This window comes from Sander lucioperca, chromosome 14, assembly GCF_008315115.2.
Source record: "Sander lucioperca isolate FBNREF2018 chromosome 14, SLUC_FBN_1.2, whole genome shotgun sequence".
In the NCBI taxonomy this organism is placed as follows: domain Eukaryota; kingdom Metazoa; phylum Chordata; class Actinopteri; order Perciformes; family Percidae; genus Sander; species Sander lucioperca.
This window is the reverse complement of record NC_050186.1, coordinates 20,618,570-20,639,545: the sequence shown is the minus strand read 5'-3', so window position 1 is coordinate 20,639,545 and position 20,976 is coordinate 20,618,570. Positions and strand designations below refer to the sequence as shown.

The window sequence follows — 20,976 nt, the reverse complement described above, 5'->3', positions numbered from 1 at the left end:
CTTATATTATATTAATAATCTGAATCTGCAAAGTAACAAGTAACTGTTATGTTATCTAAATGTTATGAAATGAATGTAGTGGAGTAAAACATATTGGCTTCCACAATGTAGTGGACTAGAAGTATAAAGTCGAATAAAATGGAAATACTCAAGTAAAGTGGTACCTAAAAAACCCAAGTTGAATCCTCTAAGATTTTTTTGTTAGCCTTTGTGACACAAATACAAGGTAAAATACATTCACTATGCCTTTCTTTTGTGTATCCACATTTGATTACTTGATAGAAATGCCGTTTTTTTAAATATCTATAAACATATTTCTGTTCCAGTTGAAAGTTATCTTTTAGGATTGAAAACCTTGGTTGTTCCCCATCAGTCATAATGGTGCAGTAGGCAGTGAGCCCCCTGGTGGCCCAATTTTAAATCTGCTGTCGAGTATTAGGGGCAAAATCAGTGTCATATGTTACACCATCTCAGATGTTACCACATCATTCCATATTTTGAGAGGTTGTCCTTATCTGTTAATAATAATAATAATAATAATATTTTAATGGTATAATATATATAATAATGTAATAATGACAGAGCCCATTTGGGCTGCATGTGAGTATTTTACTTGCATACTTCAAGTAGGCCTACACTTTCTTGATAATAAATACATACTTTTGTTTAAGTAATTATTTGAATAAAGGGGTTTTACTTGTAAGAGAGTATTTTTAAATTGTGGTATTGGTATTTTACTTCCAACACTGGTAGTACATTACCCATATGATGATCACTAATCGGGGTTATACACTACACCAAAACATATATACTTAACATGCAGCTGCTTTGATTAAGAAGTGTAATTCAAAATGTTCATCATTTTAAGCTCAATGGTGTTTTAAATGTCTCCTTCCAGACAGCGCTGCGACTGTTGACTTCAAGGCACCTAACCCTAACCCTAAACATAACCATTGCCTAATCCTAGTGCCTTCCAGGCAGCGCTGCCTGGAAGAAGACGTTGGGGGCTTAAAACACCGATAAACCCATTTCAACAGTCCAGAGATCACTGCTATCATTTAGTTTCTTGTGCCATCTAGTGGCGACAGAGAAAAATTGAGTACCCAGAAACCCTTTGATAAAGGTATTTATTGCTGATTGAGTGAAAAAAGTCTGTAAATTCAAGTGCTGTGGTATCAAATCTCCACAGGTGGTTCATGAAAACATCCCTACAGCTCAAGAGGACTCAGGACACAATCTGTGTGTTTACGTAAGGACATCTACAACCTCTGCAGACAGTAAACACGGCCTGTGTTTCAGGAGGAGTCAAATTAAATCACTGATCATTGATCTAAAGGGTTGTAGCTACAATTGAGGACACCGAGGAGGACCTGTCCTTGTAGGTTTTACCATCTGAAAATTACACAGTTTTTTATAAAGAGTTTTGAAGGATATGTGGTGTTTTAGGGTATGAAATATTTAAATGGAGTTTTTTGTCTCTTTGTCTCACTTTGTTGCCTGCAAATCTGAGTGTCATGCACACATACATTTCCTGTGTTAATTATAGTTGACTGTAAAACTACAACAATCTGCAACAACGCAATAATCTGAACAGAAATATAAACACACAGACTTCACTCTGATGCCACATATTTTAGTTTTTCTCAGTAATACAAACTTGATTCTTTTCACAATAAAACATATTTAACATATTGTACAACCTCACACACTTTCAACGCACACAGAAGGTAAATAAATTATTGCACTTTTGACATACTGCATGACTTGTCTTTTCTAATTATTGTAGTTGAAAAATTGATGACACATTAAAAACACTGCAAATCCCCATATTTCTTAGAAACGTTACTCAAAAAGTAAGTCATAGTTCATGGCACTTTTAGTAAAAATATTCAAATCCTGGCAGTGGAAGGTGATTAGGTTTTCTGGATGAAACAAACTTAAAAATCTCATCTTTCTAAATAATTGATTAAAATCTCTTAGAAAGATGATTTATTACAATATTGGTACTGTTACCAAATATAAGGCCTTTGGTGTGTTTTCAGTCTAGAAGTGGTCAGAAACATATACAGTTGTAAACGAAGCAGCTGAAGTAAGCAAAGTGTAAGCTGTAAAGTGTTTGATTGGTTCATTATACATATGGTCCCATCTTGTTCACAGCTCAAGATAAACTTAAAAAACATACAAAAAAGATCATACAAATTGCTTAAAAATTTGTTTTTCTCTAACCTGGGGTGCAAATATCACTGATTATAATGTAAATATGAGTCTAATAAAAACAGTTGTACCTTAAATTATGTTTCTGTGACCTTTTACAACAGAAAACAGAACAAGAGAACAGTACTATTATTCACAAGTTCCTGATTGGTAAAGGCAGTGAATATCCAGCAGAGGTATTTTTCTACTTTAAAATCCTACTATCAAAATGTGCGTAAAATCATTTTCCTTGTCTGGAATTATTGTTCAAGATATTATTGATAAAAACTCTACAGACAATGTAAAAACACAAACCTTAAAATGATTCTTGATCCAACTATCCTGGTCCACTGATAAAAATGTTAAGCTATGCTTGATGTAAATATTGTCGGTACACCTCTCCCATTCTTCATATTTATTGATTGTGAATACTGCATTGATTCATACATCGACTTAAAGAGGTAGTACTCAAATCTCTTCTCCTGCGTTTAACTATATGCCACTATCTTTTAAAGCTGTACAACATCTGCCACTTTTCTTTGTGTTTGTCAAATTTATTCACCTGAACTTTTATGTTTTATGTGGAGATGGACCTGCTCCTGTCTTTCTTAGCTTCTGCACTCTCCTCTTTGGTGCCGGCCCACGGCTGGATCTCCCCGCTGCCAAATATTGTGTAGACGAGAGCACCGCCGACGTTGATTCCAGCAGCCACCCAGAACACCATCCTCCAGCCTGCCAGGGTGTGCTAAGAACCACAGAAGAAGAGGTAGTGTATTACTTCGGTGTCCTGTTATGTACAGCAGTGATTCCCAACCAGGGGTACTTGTACACAGAGAGAGTGACTTCATTCTCTGCTCAGGACGCCATTGCTCCACTATATCTCGACAAAGCATATATTTGTTTGCTGCTATATTAATGATCTGAATGTCGAGTACAGCCCCTTTAAAGTACTCTATGCAGAAAATGTCCCCTGTGTCTGTTTTACTTTTATGTATAATACTCATGCATTAATGTAAAAGCAGGATTTTACTGTTGTAGTTTGTTGAGGTGGAGTTCATTTTTGTTCCATTTTGTTTTTCGTACTGCCACTAATGATTATTTTTCATTACGGATTAATCTGTTGATTATTTTCTCGATTAATTGATTGATTGTTCGGTTTGTAAAAATTTTGAAAAAACTGAGAAATGCAGTCTCAAATACTAACAATTACCAGCCCACAGTGACACCTTCACAATGCTTGTTTTGTCCAATCAACAGTACAATCCTCTAAATTACTCAAATTACAGCTTATTGGAAACCCCCAAACTCTTAGTTTATCACCACAGTTATAAATTGTGTACATTTTCAATGATATATTTTTGGCAAGGACTGAGCCTCTGTATATGGGGTGCATGCTCAACCAGGTGAGCTATCCAGGCTCCCCATCTATATGATAATTTAAGGGACTGAAACAATAAATCCTTTTTAGAGACTTACATCCTTAGTAAAGTATCCTGTAACAATGGGTGCCAAGACTCCAGGAATGGTCCCAAATGTGTTGGTGATTCCTAGAAGTATTCCTGCATATCTGCGAGAGAGAGAGAGAGAGAGAGAGAGAGAGAGAGAGAGAGAGAGAGAGAGAGAGAGATAGAGAGGTAAAATATTCTTCAGTGTTTCTTTATAATACAAAGTCAGTGGAAATTAGCCTAATCATAATGTGTATCACACATACAGTATTGTACGTACAATTATGAGTCAGGAGGACCAAAACTGGAGGATTTGGCTGAAAGCTTGTCCACATCATAATATTACTGTTCAAACGTCTGAGTCTTCATCACAACTGAAACAATTAGTTGATGAACAGAAAAAAATTCTGATAACTAGTTTAAAGTTTTAGTAAATTTCCACAAATAAAGCAAAACATTCTCTGGTTTCAGGTTTGTGAATTACACGGTTTGCTGCTTTTATCTGTTTCATATCTTTGTAAACTGAATATTTCTGGACATTTGAAGATGTTACCTTGAGATTCTGGAAAATTGAAATGGCCACATGCAGCCCTAATCCTAACAAATGTCAGAATATGCGAGTGGGGAAAGAGTATGGAAGGTAACACCCACCGAGGAGCGATGTCTATTTGGTTGATGTAGACTCCGGAGGCGGTTGCCCCTCCTATGGTTGTGGAGAGCGTGAGGAAGGTGACGGTGAGGATGTGGCTGCAGCCGGCGTAACTCACAGCCACGAGGAGAGCTGACGCTGGCAACACACCTGCATAGAGGAGGGGGATGTGTGGAGAGATGGATGTTAAAAAAACGAAGGAAATACCAGTACACTTGGAAAAAACATCACTGGTATTCCTGGTTCTCTTTCGTTCTCTACAGTCAATGAGTAAACCATAAAATGCGTTGTTTGTATATCTGGATATCTGTGTGATTCTTTCAATACTCAATCTAAACCAGATGAGGGCAGCATTATTACATTCAAAACCTGAGTCTTGAGAGATACTGTCATTTGTTTTTCTGTCTGTAATAAATGAATTTCTCCTTAAATATTTTACTTACTAACTGAAAACCAACATACCAATTCCTGTGTAGAGGACACTTCCTTATTTGTTTGTCACAAGAACATTCTGAAAACTGAGACTTTGTGTTGGACAAGTGAAAATATAATTCCCTTAGGTAAGTGTAATGATGTGTCACATTACTGGTGATTATTCAGTTGTGGAAAACTTTACTTAAATTGTAAATGGGGCGGTACCAAAATAGAAGAATACCACTCAAACAGTTACTTGCGTCAAAGCACCTTCACATTTGGAGTACATAAAATCATAACCTTTACGTATTCTGAAAAATTCCTTTCTGTAGGTTACATGATTGATTTCGGTGTTGCAGATGGTCCAGTAATTACTCCAAAATGATCTTTGGTAAGTGGAAGTGTGTGTGAAGAATTTAACTCTCAGTCTCGCAGTTCAAAAGAAAGAGCGCATCAATATCAGATGATAAATCACACACACTTTCCATCAGACAGGCAGGATAATTCTAATTGATAATTGTTGATTTCCACTGTTTGTACAATGGAAAAATACAGTGCAGTCTGTGCATATTTGGACAGTAACCTGTTTATTGTTTTGCCCTTATACTCCAGTACATTGTATTCTAATTGAAAGTGTGACAATGAGGTTAAATGTGACTTCTAGCTTTAAGGGGTTTCCCCATCCTTATTGCGTGATCAGTGTTGGTTTGTATAAAAAGGGCCACAACCTCTACAGGGTTCATCAAAAGTGGAAGTAAAGAGCAACACTTTGTGCCAGAGCCAAAACAATACTGTCAAAAGTGAAATACAGACTGCACTTGTTGACACAAATGAAGTAAAACGGTCCAATGTAAATTACTTCTCTCAGTCCTTCCTTCTTCATTGAACTGAGTGTTTGCTGGCTGTTTGTCTGTTTTTTTTGTTGTTGTTCTTGATGGTTGTTTTTTTTTTTTGGCTTACTTGGTCATTTGTATGTTCTTGTAAAATCGACCAAAATTAAAATTTTCAAAAAAAACCCAAAACCAGACACAGAAGCAATCATGCAGAACATGCAGCATATATACCTGTATACGTGTATACGTGACATAAACAAAGAGGATCTGAGAGGAAAAGTTTCTTTTACCTGCGAGTGTAAAGAGCTTGCGTACGTTGGTGATGCTGAACACCTTCCTCTCAATCAGACTGTCTGCTACAACACCTGACAGAGTCGAGAATAGCCAGGCACCGAGGTATGGCAGAGCGGAGAGGAAACCATTCTGAACAGAGACACAGAGATTTTTTTTTAGAGTTGTTGTCCTGTTTTGTTAAGGATTTGATGTACAGCTGCAACGAACGATTATTTTCATAGACGATTAATATGTTTATTATTTTCCTGATTAATTGATTAGTTGTTTGGTCTATAAAATGTAAAAAAATGGTGAAAAATGTTGATCACTGTTTTCTAAAGCCCAAGATCACGTCCTCCAATGTCTTGTTTTGTCCACAACACAAAGCTATTACGTTTACTATCATAGAAGAGTGAAGAAACTAGAAAATATTCACAATTTAGAAAGCTGGAATCAAAGAATTGTTACTTTTTTTCATAAAAAAACAAATAATCAATTATCAAAATAGTTGCAATTAAGTTAAAAGTTGACAACTAATCAATTAATGGATTAATATTTGCAGCTCTAATTTTACAGCTAGCCTTGGCTTTGTTGTTTTAAGAGATGCATAAATAAGCATATTACAGTGCCCTGTCACACAGCATTGGGGCTGTAAGAGAGAAGTACAGAATGTAAGTGATGAGCCCACCAAACTCAGTTATGACCTTTGGTTAAATTAAACAACAAAATAGTTTGGCACACTTATTGTATTTCTTGCTGAGAGTTAGATGAGAAGATTGATGCGTCTCTTATGTGTGTAAAGTAAATATGAAACAGCAGCTGGAAGCAGGGGAAAACAGCTAGCCTGGCTCTGTTCAAAGGTTAACAAATGGCCTACCAGCACCTCTTAAGGTCATTCATAAATATGTTTAAAAAATTTGTTCCAGTTCAGTCCCAATTCTGTTCCAAACCAGGCGGACTGATATATTCAAACTTTAATACATCTTAATGTTTTTTACTTTTGGAAAATATACAGGTAAGAAACCACAACTACAACAGTTTAATTTTAGTAAACTACACACAACCTTCAAACATAATTCAGATCAACCGCTACTAACCAACATTTCTTATTCATTTTTAAATATGAAATGTGGGAACAAATAAATTGAAACCTTACCGATTGTAGGTCAAAGTGCAAGATATTATCCATGTAGGTGGGCAGGGAGGTGAGCAGGGTGTAGTAGCTCCAGTTTGAACACATCTGAGTGACGATGATGGCCCACAGAGGGACCGACAGCAGCATGGGCAGCACGGGCACAGACCAGCCATGACCTGTACCCTGCAGGTGCATGACAAAATCTTTAGAAAACACTACACATATGTGACAAAAAACCTTAGTTATCACTGATATTATGAAACCAAAAAAAAGATTATTCAACAGATTTGAACAGGTTTTAAATGTTAGGAAGCAAGTAAACTTAATGGATTGACAGGAAAGCTTTCACTAAATACTTTGCCGATTTGAATCCAGCTCTGTGTCATCTTTGCGTGGGCGGTGGTGTGTGCAGACGAAAGGTGATTGGCTTCCCTGTGTGGCGCAATTGCACGGAGCTCAGAGCAGACAAGGTCTCAGCGGCCTCTGTGATGCGTTTGGCAGACGACTGACCTCCCCTGATCTGCTTAGCTCATAGAGGGAAGCCATACATGTTTGTCCGCACACACTGCCATGACACAGAGCTAGATTTAAATCAGCAAGCTGACTTGTTGGCATTATGGTAGCAAAATGGAGGAAAAAGGACAGCTGAGGGGAAGAGAAAGTAAGAAAAACTGTCAAGGCAACAGGGAGTTTAAGAGGGAACAATTGACAGGAAAGCTTTCACTAAGGGATACTTTGCCGGTTTAATCCAGCTTTGTGTCATCTTTGTGTAGGCAGTGTGTTTAGAAGAATGGCGATTGGCTTCCCTGTGTGGCGCCAGTGCAAGGAGCTCAGAGCAGCCGAGGTCTCAGCAGCCTCTGTGACGCGTTTGGTGTCATCCAACGAATCTTGGCAGACCTCTGCTGATCTGCTCAGCTGGGAGCTCCGTGTGCTGCAGCCATGGAGGGAAGCCACACACCGTTCACCTGCCCACACTGCCATGACACAGAGCTGGATTTAAATCTGTAAAATGACTTGTTGGCATTACACCAGCAAAACAACAAAAGGACAGCTGAGGGGAAGAGAAAGTAAGAAAAACAGAGAACAGTAAAGCAACAGGACGTTTGAGAGGGAACTTAAAAACAACATTACACTGCAAGTAGAAAGAAACTCTTCAACATGGAGTAGAGGTGTGAGGGACAACTCAGTTTCAATTCATCCAAAACTCCCTTTCAGACATACAGCTGAATGGAAGTGTTGTTGATTCTGGCTAAAAAAAAAACAACTTAATAACTGATAACTGAATAAAACACCTTCTTTGCAGCTTCCATACCAACTGGCAAAACAGGGAAGTACGAGTGGACTCATGAGGATAATAATTTGTTGTTTCATGTATTTATATCAAAGATTTAAAGCTGCAATAGGCCAGAGTTTAATATCTTCAACAAAGAGAAGCATCAATAACGCAGGGCATCTCATTCTTCTGGGTTCTCTGGTTTAAACATTTTTAAACTAATACATCTTTTGTCATTTCTAATCACTACAGCTTACTTGTTTACCAGAAAAAGTAGAGCAAGATTGAGAAATGTGAGCTGCACGTCAGTTCATAAAACATTGGTTAATGTTTGATGTGCACCTGAGATCCGATGGAGTTTATGATGTAATCTCGCTCCTCTTCACTGATTCGACGGTGGGTGCGAGGGTCATTGGATACAAAAATAAACCAAAAGACTGCCCAGAGGCAACCAGCACCCCCTGAAAGACACACAGAGAGAGAGAGAGAGAGAGAGAGAGAGAGAGAGAGAGAACGTTTTATTGTACATGGCTGGTGAATAATTAAAAGGAAAGCTGCTGGTTTTTAGGGTTGACAATGAATGCTTGATGTCATAACAATTTCAAACTGCTCCAAATGTATCGTGCAAAGAGGAGAAGATTATTTTGAAAGCCCAATCAGAGGAAAAGTAATATTGTCACTGTCATGCTGATGATGAAGAATATTCTGTATAAAAGGTAGCAAGGTCAGTAAAGTGAGATAAATCCTTTAGTTTTTTCATGAAATTGTAAAACATTACTTTTGTGCAGTGGTGGAAAGTAACTAACTCAAAAACTGTACTTAAGTACAATTTTGAGGTACTTGAGTATTTCCATCTGCTACTTTATACTTCTACTCCATCCCAATTCAGAGGCAAAAATTGTACTTTATTTGATAATAGTTAGTTAACAGTTACTTACATACATAAAGATAATTAATATGTGTATTATTAAAGGTTAAGATAAGACTTTACTGATGTGTTAATTCACAAGCAAGTATATAAAGTAATATCCCTACCTTTATGTACCTTTAGACGTTTTCCAGAGGCAACATTAAAGTGATGTACACATTATTGCCTCACTAATTATGTTAGAAAAGTTATGCTTGCTATATTCTTTGCTTGATTTAGTGTTAAACTATTTGCATAAGAAACTGTGCATCCATTTCTGTTTCTCATGTGATAATAATGATTATCACTGAACTTGTGGAAAGCACAGAAAACCCCTGAGGGCAGGGAATGCAGAGGAGACGTCAAGCCTGACCAGAGATAAGAACGTTTCTCTTTGTGTGATATTACTTCCTTTTCCCTATAAAAAGCTACTGATAAAGACTATCGACAGTCATTTTCTGTACTTATGCTGAAGTGCTGTGAACTGACTCTACTTGCTGCAAGTAAATGATCTTTTAAGAGAACTCCAGTGATTTTGTCCATTCTTTGATAAATAATTATCCTAACAAATTATAATCTAATATAATACAGTATATATTATTTTGAAATGAGCCATTCTGCATGAGTACATTTACTTTACTATCTTCCACCACTGCTTTTGGGCCTTGTGTTCTTAGTGTTATACAGCAACAACTATGTTGGTCACATCAAATTTCTTGCATATTATTCATTAATATCAGATAGGGAATTTATGATCTGTATGTTTAAATGTCTTATTGTTGTACAGCATTAACCATCTTTCCTGTGAGAGACTAAGGTATGTCATGATGTATATGTGATTGTGATTGTGTTTGGGTTTCCCTCGCTCACCACAGAGGTAGAAGACAGCGGGCCAGCCTAAGGTTTGGCAGATGTAGCCGGTGAGCGGCAGAGCCAAAAAGGCCCCAAAGTTGGCCCCAGATCCCGACAGGGTCATCAGGCGAGAGCGCTCCAGAGGAGGAGCCCACCGAGCCCACATGGCCATCATGGCCGGGAACGTCACACCCTGGCGAAACATGGAGACACAGGCAGAGAGACAGGCAGAGAGTGAGACAGAAAAATATGTACATATGGAATGTAGATGTGTAGCAATCCAGAGTTTCAATTTTATAAAAAATATTCTAGGTTGTAAAACAGAACTGAAATGATTAATCAGCAAATATTTTTGATAAACTATTAATCATTTAAGTCATGTTTGTTTTTTTACATTTTATACTCCAAACACTTAATCAAATAATCAAGAAAATAATCAGCAGATTAATCAATAATGACAATAATTGATAGTTGCAGTTCTAGTGTAAAAGCAACTAAAGCATCAGAGGGAAAACAAATACAAACACCTAACTGTGCACTTCATATGCCCTGCAGCCTCCTGTGTCCTGCTTCACACACTCTTACCTCTCCAAAGCCCTCCAACGCTCGTAGTGCAAACAGCCAGTACGAACCCATCTGGGCAGCCAGAGGGGTGAGCAGCGTGAGGGCAGCAGTGCCCAGCACACCCAAACCCAGGAAGATACTCCCCCCGAAGTGACCGGACAGGTAGCCCCCCGGGATCTGTGTGCACAGGTAGCCGAAGAAGAAGGCTCCCAGCAGCCAGCCCTGAGTCTCCGAGTCCCACGGGTACTGTGGGGTCTGGAACCAGAGGACGAAGAGAGGGACTGTTTATGGTAAAAGGCATTCAGACACTGTTGACAAGTATCCTACTCGCATTTACATCTATTTCACCACCCGGTAAAGGTGATAGAGGTTGTGTACAGTGTCTTTAAATGTGTAAATAGGGTCAAAGCAAATAGAATTGAGATCCATATTCATATATGGAAACAGAGTAATCTGAAATATGGCAAATCAACTCTTATCAAAACACACAGACTGGAATTTTCTACTCATTAGAAGTAGCTGCACTTTCCCCCCTTCTCTGTTCTCTTTCATTTACCTTTTTCCAATGCTTTCCAGTCAGATTTGCAGTTATTTTGACATAACTTACTTAATTTAAAGAAACAAACTGACTAACAACATGTTATCTTGAAGTGGGTTCGTTATCAAGTGTTCTGTTCCAAACTACACACATATAGTAACATATTTAAGAATCAGCGAAAGGAAAATTGCTAAATAGATTGTTTGTTACCCCCTCAGGTTGTGGGAAAGTGTCAGTGGTGTTTTCCGACCCTGCTGGCAGTGGACAGGCATGGATTATGGAGGTGTTCTGGGATGGTTTGGGGTCAGTGGTATTCACCATGGCTACCATGGCAACACTGAGGTTAACACGAAGACCGTAGACTACAGCGAACCCGAGAAACATCAGGAAGGCCAGGTTGAGGCGAGCCGAGCAGCACTGAGGAGGGACTGTTAAAAATAATACAATGATATTTACATGTAGTCTGGACTGTGAGCATATCTTTTTTTTTTTAAGCAAAATTAATGTTTTAATGTTTTGCTGGAAGTGAGAATTTCTTTGTTTGCACCAGAGGTGGATGTTCAATAAAAATATAGAAAGAGCAGCGATAAGTCTATTGACAGACAATTAATCTTCCGCTATTTTGAAAGTTTTTTAATAGTTTTGTTGTTGTTGTAAAAGAACAACCAACATCATCTTACATGTGAAAATATGTTAACTTTATAGTAAATTGAATATTTAGGTTTTGGACTGCTGGTTGGACCAAACAAGTTATTTCATGACCTCATCGCCTTAAGATCTGGGAAACTGTGAAGTGTTCCTTGGAACATATCTTGAGAGTATTTGCATGTAGCAAACTCAAAATCTTTATTAAAATACATTTTTATCTGCTATAAAAATAAACACCTGCATCATTCTCAATGAGGGGTTCAATGTCCTCGCTCTTGTCCAAAGGGGCTGAGTTGATGGAGTAGCCATTTGGTTGCGGCATTACACTTGGCTGACCTGGAAAATATTAAGTCTGTAAAATGATGTCACTGAGCCATGGTGTCAATGAAACCTGCTGGACGGACAAAGGTAGTAGTCAGAAAACATGAAAACACAAACAATAAACACAGAAGGAGGCTGTGAGATAAACACATGACACAGACAAGTAAAGTCAAGTGAGACAACACACACACACACACACACACACACACACACACACACACACACACACACACACACACACACACACACACACACACACACACACACACACACACACACACACACACTCTTTACAAGATGTTGGAAAAGTTTAACCATACCTGCAAATTATGATTACTTAGCCTACTGATGCTCAGAAGGGATACACTGCGGAGCGAGGAAGAGAGATGATGAGGCTCAGCATGAGTTTGTCTTTTTTTTTACTGATCTGGCACCTGTGAACATGAGATAAAAAAGGTCACATAACAACAAAACAAACTGTCTGTTCTATCTTCAAATGTCTACTTTTCAAGAAAAGCGACCCCTGTCCTTGGCTTAACACACATCTCTTTACAAGCTTACCAAAGTGTTTTTTTGAAAGGTTTTATGAAACCAAAGGTCAGATTGAAACATAAAAAGCTCAACACAGTAAAGCTAAAATTGGGAAAAACAGATAATAATGGAAATACCTGAGGAGGTGTGGGTAAAGGCCTGGGAAAACACTTTGTAACGTCACCTATTCAGTGACCTGGAATTAGTTTTGTTTTTAATAAGGCTTAAGCAGAAATTAAAATCAATTGGGACCCAGTACTCTTGCTGTACTGGTGGATCATGCATACACATGTTAGTATTATTGATAAATTAAGCATTTTGTGGAGAAAGTGGGACATTTAATGTCAAGCATAGTGTGTTTTAATAATGAGGTTTTGTTTCTCTTCCTGTATTTTTTTGCCTGAAGGTTTGAGTAAAAGTGATACCTAACTACTGGAGATGGTATGGCTGTAAAAGTAAAGTAACATTGTTTTTTAATTTTTAAGTAAAAAAGTTGTTTTTTGTCAAGCAAAAATGCCAGATATTTGCTGGTTCAAGCTCAATGAAATATCAGGATGTGATGCTCTTCTTTGTCAAAGTATATTTAGGTTCAGGACTGTTGGTAGGACAAAACTAGCAATATAAAGATATTTGTGGCATTGACAAACATATCAAAGAGTAATGACTCTGTATAGTAAGTGCTAAATGTTATAGAGTGGATTCGTCTGTAAAAGAAATAGCCAGGATAATAACGCTGAGTCACTGTTTTGCGTTTCAGTTCTTACACTTGCTGCTGTTTAGCAGAAAAGTAACGACTCATGATGTTGCTGGCAGCAGAAAACCTTTCGGATGAAATGCTTTTAAGGAACTGAGAAAAATAAACTTGTTTGTTTTTTGACACAATCCAATACGTTTTGGGGGGGGGGGGGGGGGGGTGAGCTGGGTTTCATAACACTAAAAGAGTTTCTCATGACAGCAGATATACTGTACAGTGTTATCATTACACTACATAATAGGACCAGAATGGCCAAAGATCTCCTGAAGCAGCTGGTCTGGGGTTATCACATCAATAAACAATTACATAAATTACCCTTTAATTATAGCTCCAGTTCATCTGTCCAGTCAATCTCAATATGTTTCACATTTCAAGGCCACACATATTGTCTGAGGATGTGTCATCCAAATTTTTGACCCTAAATTATCATAATCATGTTTACATGTTATATAAAAGTTCAGGGCTGCCGAATTTCACTATTAATTATTCAGCAATTACTATTTTGGTCTATCATGTCCCAAGTTTCCCCCAATTTCCCAAAGTCCAAAACCGAAAGAAAATGTACTATCGCAAAAAAGAGGAGATCAGCAATTCAACATTTAAAAAAGCTGAAACTCACAATTTTGATTCATAAGTGACTTAACAAAATTAATTCATTATCAAAATAGTTGCAGATTAATTTTCTGACTATCAACTTAATTGATTAAATCGCTTTAAGAGATTCCAAAAATGATTTATTTCTCAGGAAGTGGATTTCTCATTTTCTTTCTTTTTTCTTTTTTTTTTTTTTTTTTTTTTTTTACAATTTACAGTAAGTGTCAGTGTGTCTAAGCTGGAGATGCAGATGTCCATATTAGCATTTGTCCTGACTTATCACTTAAGAATAAATGGTTTTCAAGATCTGCTTTCATTGATTTTAAGATTTGCCCCCTGAATATATTTCTGACCTTTTGACTCATCCTAAGCATGAGCATTCCTCACGCAGGGACTTTCCATAAGAAATCTTATAGAAATTGATCAATTATATTCTAAAGATACTTTCATAGAAATGTTCACATTTTCTTTTATGTTTTCCTTTCATTTCAAGTGATTTAAGTGCTTTGCTGGACTTTATCGGTATTATTGCATTTTTTGGCGTGTTTAAAAGTGCTTTAACTTTGTAACATTTTATTTAAAACAAATATAAAGGTTATTATTATTATTATGACATGTAGCACTGGTTTTGCCACAACATTTTTTTTAAATGTCAACTTCTCAGGGCTGCAACTAACGATTATTTTCTTTATCAATTAATCAGCCGATTATTTTCTCAATTAATCGTTTTGGTCACAACATCAGTGTGACACATGTTGTTTTTAAACAATTATTGGCAGTTACCATTAAGATGACCAACACATTGTGTATCCCAAATATATTGTGCTATGTGGCAAGTATGTATGCATGACAAAGCATATACTTTTTGCCATTACCATGTGACACAAGTCTACAAATGAATGTCTGTGCAACTATGTGTGTGTGTGAGCCTATCATGAGATCCTCAGAAAAAAAAGCCCAATTCACTTTTTTTTTATGAAACTATCTAGTATTAAAGACCCCTTGTCTTCCTCCTTGTTTGGGGTGAACTGGGGAAGAAAAGGTCAGTTACTGTGGTAAGTTTTTAAGTTTTCAAGTTGCATTTTTGCTTACTAAACCTGTTTGTGCTGAAAGTAAAGCCCGTTTTTAAATAAACAATGGGAAAGCAATGTGTAAGTCCCAATATCAGCACTAACACCTATACATAGGGGCTGGAACCTAATTCCTATAACAATTACTATATATCATTGCCAATTAAGTAGTAAGTGATTTTATTATTTAGGATAATAAAAAATGCCCAAATATGAGTGAATGGTGTCTGTTATGTGCCAAGTGTCAGACATATAGCTATCTAGCTATAACAAAAACAGTAACGTTACACAGGTCTGTGGTTGCTAGCAGAAGACCACACATGAGTTAAAGTTACCCTGAACCTGCTAGGTTTCAGTATGGTTTAGCATGTAACTATAACTCGTGTATTAACGTTTCTGTTTTAACGACGACTTAGTTTTATGGATATTTCGTTAAACACATCTTACCTTGTGAAGGGTTTTAAACCAAAGACACCTGGTTAAAGGCAGCCTGGACGTAAAAGAACATGAAACATGAAGCGTATCATATCAATTGTGTCTTTTTCACAGCCGGCGAGACAGCAAATTATCTGTGTTTTCACTACCACAGAAAAACAGTCAGTCATATGACCGAAGCTATGAGGAAACGCAAATCTATAAAACACTGGATGGGTTACGCCTAATTGTTGACTTTCCAATGAGGCCATCTTGTATGTTTTACAAAGCAGTGCGAAGGATGTGACGTTTCAGCACATGACCAACGGCACTGCGCTCTTGCTCGAGCTTCAACAGTTATCTTATGAAAGTACTAAAAAATAATTAAATTTAACCAAATTTAAAACGTATTTTCACTGCTAAGCAGTCGTAGTTTTTCCTTTAAATTGTATTTTTTTTTTACAAATTAAACCTGTTCGGGAAGAAATGCATTTCCGGGAGCCGTTTTAATGTGTTGTTATGGCAACGAAATCCACCTCCTCCTGTGTTGTAAACTGAAGTAAACGTAACGTTAGCTACAGCCCAGCTGCCAATAGTTGAATTCAGCAAATTTTAAGGCACCTGTAAATTATACAGATATGGCCCATTACAGAGTAAGTATTTGGTGTCATACTTTCTGTAGCTGTTAATTGTTTTTACTCGGTAAATGTTGTAGTTGCTCCTGCGAAGCGTGGGCTAACTAGCTAGCTAGCTAAACTAGCATCATGATGGCTGTTTGCATGAAGCATTGAACTTCCCTCAAGTTAAATAGCCAGTGGATAAAACCAGTCAGATGTGTGCTGCTAACTTATGTGCAAGTCAAATAGTTGTTTCATGTTTCAGGCCTCAGAATCGAAGCGAGAGCAATTCAGAAGATATCTGGAAAAATCTGGAGTTCTTGACGCTATAACAAGCGGTAGGTATACAAACAATTCAAATACCTTATTTACATGTCCATGTGCAAGGGCGTAGGTTTTGTTTCAACATTGGGGGGGGGGGGTCTGGACAGGGTTCCAAATTAGTACCATCCACCAGCCAAAATGCTGGGAAAATATGCAATTAACTGGAAGATTTGCTTCACTCACCAGTCAACAAAACAATGGTAATCTATTGAGTGGCTGGTAAAATTTGAACACACACACACACACACACACACACACACACACACACACACAGTCACTGGCCATTTGGCTGGTGGATGAAAAAGTTAATTTTGAACCTTGAGTCTGGGGGTTGTCCCACAGAAAATTTGGAGAGTCAAACACTTTGTTTCCTGTGTTCTGGTGAATTTAATTTAATCTAAATTGATATTGAATCTAATCTTCTCCTGTATTGTTCGAAACTTTCTGCTAATTTAAAACATCACACGTTTCTGGATGTTTTTTAGGAATAATTTACATCTTGTTAACCTTGTAAAATCTAGATAAAAGACATGACAGTCAAAATCCCAAGAAATCACATCTTTATTTGTCATGCCTCTGTTGCGTTCTTTAACCTCCGAATGTAGCACAAGTAGACTTTATGTTTCACAGTTACTGTTTTTCATCAAATCGTTTATAGATCTCGACATATCTGACCGCACTCGAAGGCAGCTTCCTTTCACGGAGAAAGAGAGAAAAAAGAGATGGTGGGCAGAGGGATTGTGCTTTGTGGCACAACAACACGGACGTGCGCTGCAAGGTTCAAGGTTGAAATCGTTGGGAAGGATATACTTTATACATGTCTGATTCCCTTGAATGGTTATTTTTTTTAACCATTTTTGCGGGTTCTTTTATATTTTGAGTGGGACAAATCTACGTCTTCTAAATATTGGGGGGGACATATCCCCTGCATCCCCTTCGAAATCTACGCCTATGTAAATGTGCATCCAATACATGGTGTTAAATCCACACATTCACTCACCTTTCACAGATATACCTGCTGTGCTGTTTTATCACCATTTCGTTTCTCTTTTTGCAGTTTTAGTGACACTTTATGAAGAGAATGACAAACCTAACAATGCACTGGAGTATCCTTTTTTCATGTATGCAGTTTTATTTAACATATGTGTAAAAATGGCAGAAAATAGATAGCATGTTCATCTGATTTCAAATACATTGACAAATAATATATAGCCTATTATTCACTGTTAAAAACCAAATTGCAATGTTTTTGCTTAGAGTTGACCCTGTTCAAGTTTCCTCAAGAATTGTGTAGCTGCGAGTTATGGGCTGTGTTGTACTTAAAGTGCTCATATTATGCTCATTTTCAGGTTCACAATTGTATTTAGAGGTTATATCAGAATAGGTTTACATGGTTTAATTTTCAAAAAACACCATATATTTGTTGTACTGCACATTTCTGCAGCTCCTCTTTTCACCCTGTGTGTTGAGCTCTCTGTTTTAGCTACAGAGTGAGGCCTCTCACTTCTGTCCCATCTTTGTTGGGAGTCACACATGCGCAGTAGCTAGGTCAGCACTACAAGCCAGTTAGAAGCAGAGTATGAGGGCGTGTCATGCTAGCAGCTAGGTGAACATTATAACGTGAGTTACAAAGTGATGCACGTTTGTCACAGAAGTAAAGGCTGGACTATAATAGAGCTGTTTGGAGCAGTTGGTGAACAGTGTTTTCTGTTGGAGATGGTAAGTCCCTTTGGGGTGGACTTTGGGCTTTTTCACTTTGTAAACCTATAACATGCACAAAAAAAAAGCATAATATGAGTACTTTAAGCTAACAGAAAAGGGAATGATTCAACCTTTGCCATTACAAGCCCTTTTCCACATGCACTTTAACCTGTAAATGCAATGGCAATTCTTCTTGATGGCCTATATTTGAGAACAGGAGACTGTTCATTTTTGACCACTCTGGAGCTAGTAAAATGTCTAGGCAAGTTTCTCCATGGGTCTGGTTTAACAAAAGTACCATAATTCCTGAAAAAGTTAAGTGTTCTCACAGATTTATTTAAATAGCCACAAGACTATTCTGTCTCTGTTGTTATCCTAACTGCAGATACGATTGCTCATTGTGCTACGAGCAATCGCTGGGGGGAGATAATCAGCCAGAGTACATAAAGCACAGTATTTTTCCTTTTTTAAAATATATCTGGTACGTTTTAAAATGTCAACAATCCAGCTGGGGGGAGAAACAGCTGAAAAATACATTTTTAAATCTGTAGTTTAGGCATCCTGTGTGAGAGAAATGCTATTTTCCCCATATCTATCGAAAACAAATGTGTCATGTGGAAACATTGATTTTTTTTCTCTATAGGAGACTAAAGTGTGAAAAACACTGCTGGATAATTAAAACCGGCATTGGCTGCAGTTTTATCTGTCAACACCGGGCTTTAGTTTATTGTACGTTTGTGTGTTGCTGTCATTAATGACGCCTTGAATACCACAGTCCTTTTCAGAACCACACACACGTATAACTGGAAATTCTGCACTATTCTGTGACTTGATCCTTCAATTCAGTGGTGATTTCTGGAACCCAAGTGTTGTGAGAAGCCAAAGTCTTTGTTTCCCATACAGTACACTTGGCAGAAGATTAGTGTAGTTCACAGGGAGCTTGTTTTTGAGCCAGAGGAGTTCATTAGTTTGTGTTACATGAATGGCCCTAGAGGGGAACAAGTCACTGTTGCTTTTCTTTACCAATCTTCATCCATCTGGCTTGGTTAAAATCAAAGATTTCTGTAGACTGATTATTGATAGCACACAGTGACCTTAACCACCTGCACAGTTTCATAAAGCTACACCTCGGTGCAGCTGCTCCAGAGCCAGCGGACGCTGTGGCTCTTCGCATGGAGCTGGCTGACCTACAACAGAAATGCAACCTGCTCATGGAGGAGAACAAAGAGCTGAGGAACAGGGTGAGATGCTGGTAAAAGTCTAAATTTACAGATAATAAGGGCTGCTTGTGTTTGAGTGTGCTGCTCATACTGTGACCTCTAACCTCTGCCTTCATATAATTTTTCAGCTGATGCAGTACGAACCGTCACCTGAAGAGGGAGCAGCAGAGTAGAACGGAGGGGTTTTGTCATTGCTGACTCGGGTCAAAAGAGAAAAGTAGCCTTTTTGAAGAATATTTAAATGTTTATTACATAATAATCAATCACAAAATCACTGTTATTTTTGTTGTAACAAGAAGCTTTGTCATAAATACATGTTTTTTCAGCATTTGGCATCAGTAATTCACTTGATGTCATAAATTCACAATTGTTCCTGTTTCCAACCAAAGGCTTCAAAGAATATTTAAATGTTTATTACATAATAATCAATCACAAAATCACTGCTATTTTTGTTGTAACTAGAAGCAACTTTTCCTTTGTGATAAATACATGTTTTTTCAGCATTTGGCATCAGTAATTCACTTGATGTCCTAAATTCACAATTGTTCCTGTTACCAACCAAAGGCTTCTGCTTACATACACAGACAACATTTTTAATGGCCTTTAATTTTTTCAAAGACATTTTAATTGATATCAACTGCATAACTGAGTAAAAAGTTGTCATACAAAAGCAATAATTCAGAGTTTGCTGCTCAAGTGCCTGGAGGGAAATTAAAGTATGATAAATGACACCATAACAACAACATTTTGGTCACCGTAACAACTCCAAGATATTTAGCACATATTTTCCATTGTGACAGACATTTAGAATATTTACGTTAAATGTTCTTACTGAAGATCTCTCAGACATGTTAAATGGGGGATGAATGAATTCAGGCAGCGTCAGTGATTTAAAAGTATGTGGTTGCGTAACAGCATGTGGTGACCTGAAACTGCATTATAGATTTGTGGTTCAGTTTTCCATTACCCTCTAATCATTCAGACAGAGCTGCTGCATACACTCAAATCATTAAATGTCTATCTGAATCTCTGTAACAGACCTGTTAATGTACGGAAACAAAACAGTCCTTTGTGGTCCGACCACCACCTGTTAAAATCTGAAGAATGTGTTAGATTGCAGATTTAAATATGATTGGAAAAAGTTCTTTGTAGAAGAAAATAAATTACCTGAGAGTTTGAGTTTAATTTTATCCTAATATTCTCTTTCCTGTTCACTGATCAAACTCCTTCTGTTCTGTATGACGTTTCTACTGTGCCTTTCACTTTGGTCAGTGAGACCTTTTGTTCAGAGCCCAAGTTGGCTCCAGCGAAGATTCACACCTTACCTAATCAAAGGACATTTTTTCAATAGTTTGATCAGATGGTATTGGGTCTATGCAATTCTATTCAGACAGTCTTGTGAGTAAATGTCTTCTCAGCTTTTGTTTATTCTGTTGCTTCCTGTAACCTTGTATAAAACCCTGGCCAGAAAACTCATTCTGGTTAGAGAGAATCCTACAACTTCTTGTGAGCTTCTGTCTCCACTGCCCAGTGAATAAAACCCATCTGAACAAGCCAGTTTATTGGACCTGAGAGAACTTTTTCTTCCACAGGTTTCAAGAACATACTTTCTATAGCAATTGGTAACAAATGCCTTTTGTGCTTGTTTTTTTAATGTCTTTTAAAGAACTTTAAATGTGTGAAAAGTGCAGTAACTTAGTGTTCCC

General features: G+C 37.5%; 2 protein-coding genes across 9 annotated transcripts; one reads left to right on the top strand and one right to left on the bottom strand.

Moving 5' to 3' along the window:
• Positions 1-1,617: 1,617 nt before the first annotated feature.
• si:ch1073-513e17.1 (sialin) lies at positions 1,618-15,701 on the bottom strand. Of its 7 annotated transcripts, XR_004104327.2 has the most exons (13): positions 15,442-15,677; positions 12,366-12,479; positions 11,962-12,115; positions 11,287-11,504; positions 10,560-10,793; positions 9,993-10,167; positions 8,558-8,676; positions 6,964-7,125; positions 5,825-5,957; positions 4,290-4,437; positions 3,919-4,012; positions 3,670-3,760; positions 2,795-2,938 (listed from the first exon to the last, which is right to left on the bottom strand). XR_004104327.2 is itself a non-coding variant. In XM_031295649.2 (12 exons), exons 3-12 carry the CDS (start codon positions 12,044-12,046, stop codon positions 2,771-2,773), a joined length of 1,533 nt encoding a protein of 510 aa, XP_031151509.1. In that variant the 5' UTR covers positions 12,047-12,118; positions 12,366-12,479; positions 15,442-15,677; the 3' UTR covers positions 1,618-2,770. The 7 variants fall into 7 exon arrangements, 6 of the variants coding, with proteins under 6 accessions (XP_031151509.1, XP_031151508.1, XP_031151512.1 ...); XM_031295649.2 differs by lacking the exon at positions 3,919-4,012 and having other exon boundaries at positions 1,618-2,938; positions 11,962-12,118; XM_031295648.2 differs by lacking the exon at positions 3,919-4,012 and having other exon boundaries at positions 1,618-2,938.
• Positions 15,702-15,758: 57 nt separating this feature from the next.
• Positions 15,759-20,453, top strand: LOC116047124 (MYC binding protein). 2 transcript variants are annotated; one of them, XM_031295665.2, is made up of 5 exons: positions 15,759-16,061; positions 16,291-16,363; positions 17,407-17,455; positions 19,162-19,302; positions 19,399-20,453. In XM_031295665.2, exons 1-5 carry the CDS (start codon positions 16,047-16,049, stop codon positions 19,400-19,402), a joined length of 282 nt encoding a protein of 93 aa, XP_031151525.1. In that variant the 5' UTR covers positions 15,759-16,046; the 3' UTR covers positions 19,403-20,453. The 2 variants fall into 2 exon arrangements, with proteins under 2 accessions (XP_031151525.1, XP_031151524.1); XM_031295664.2 differs by having other exon boundaries at positions 15,769-16,061; positions 19,162-19,291; positions 19,399-19,773.
• Positions 20,454-20,976: the final 523 nt, after the last annotated feature.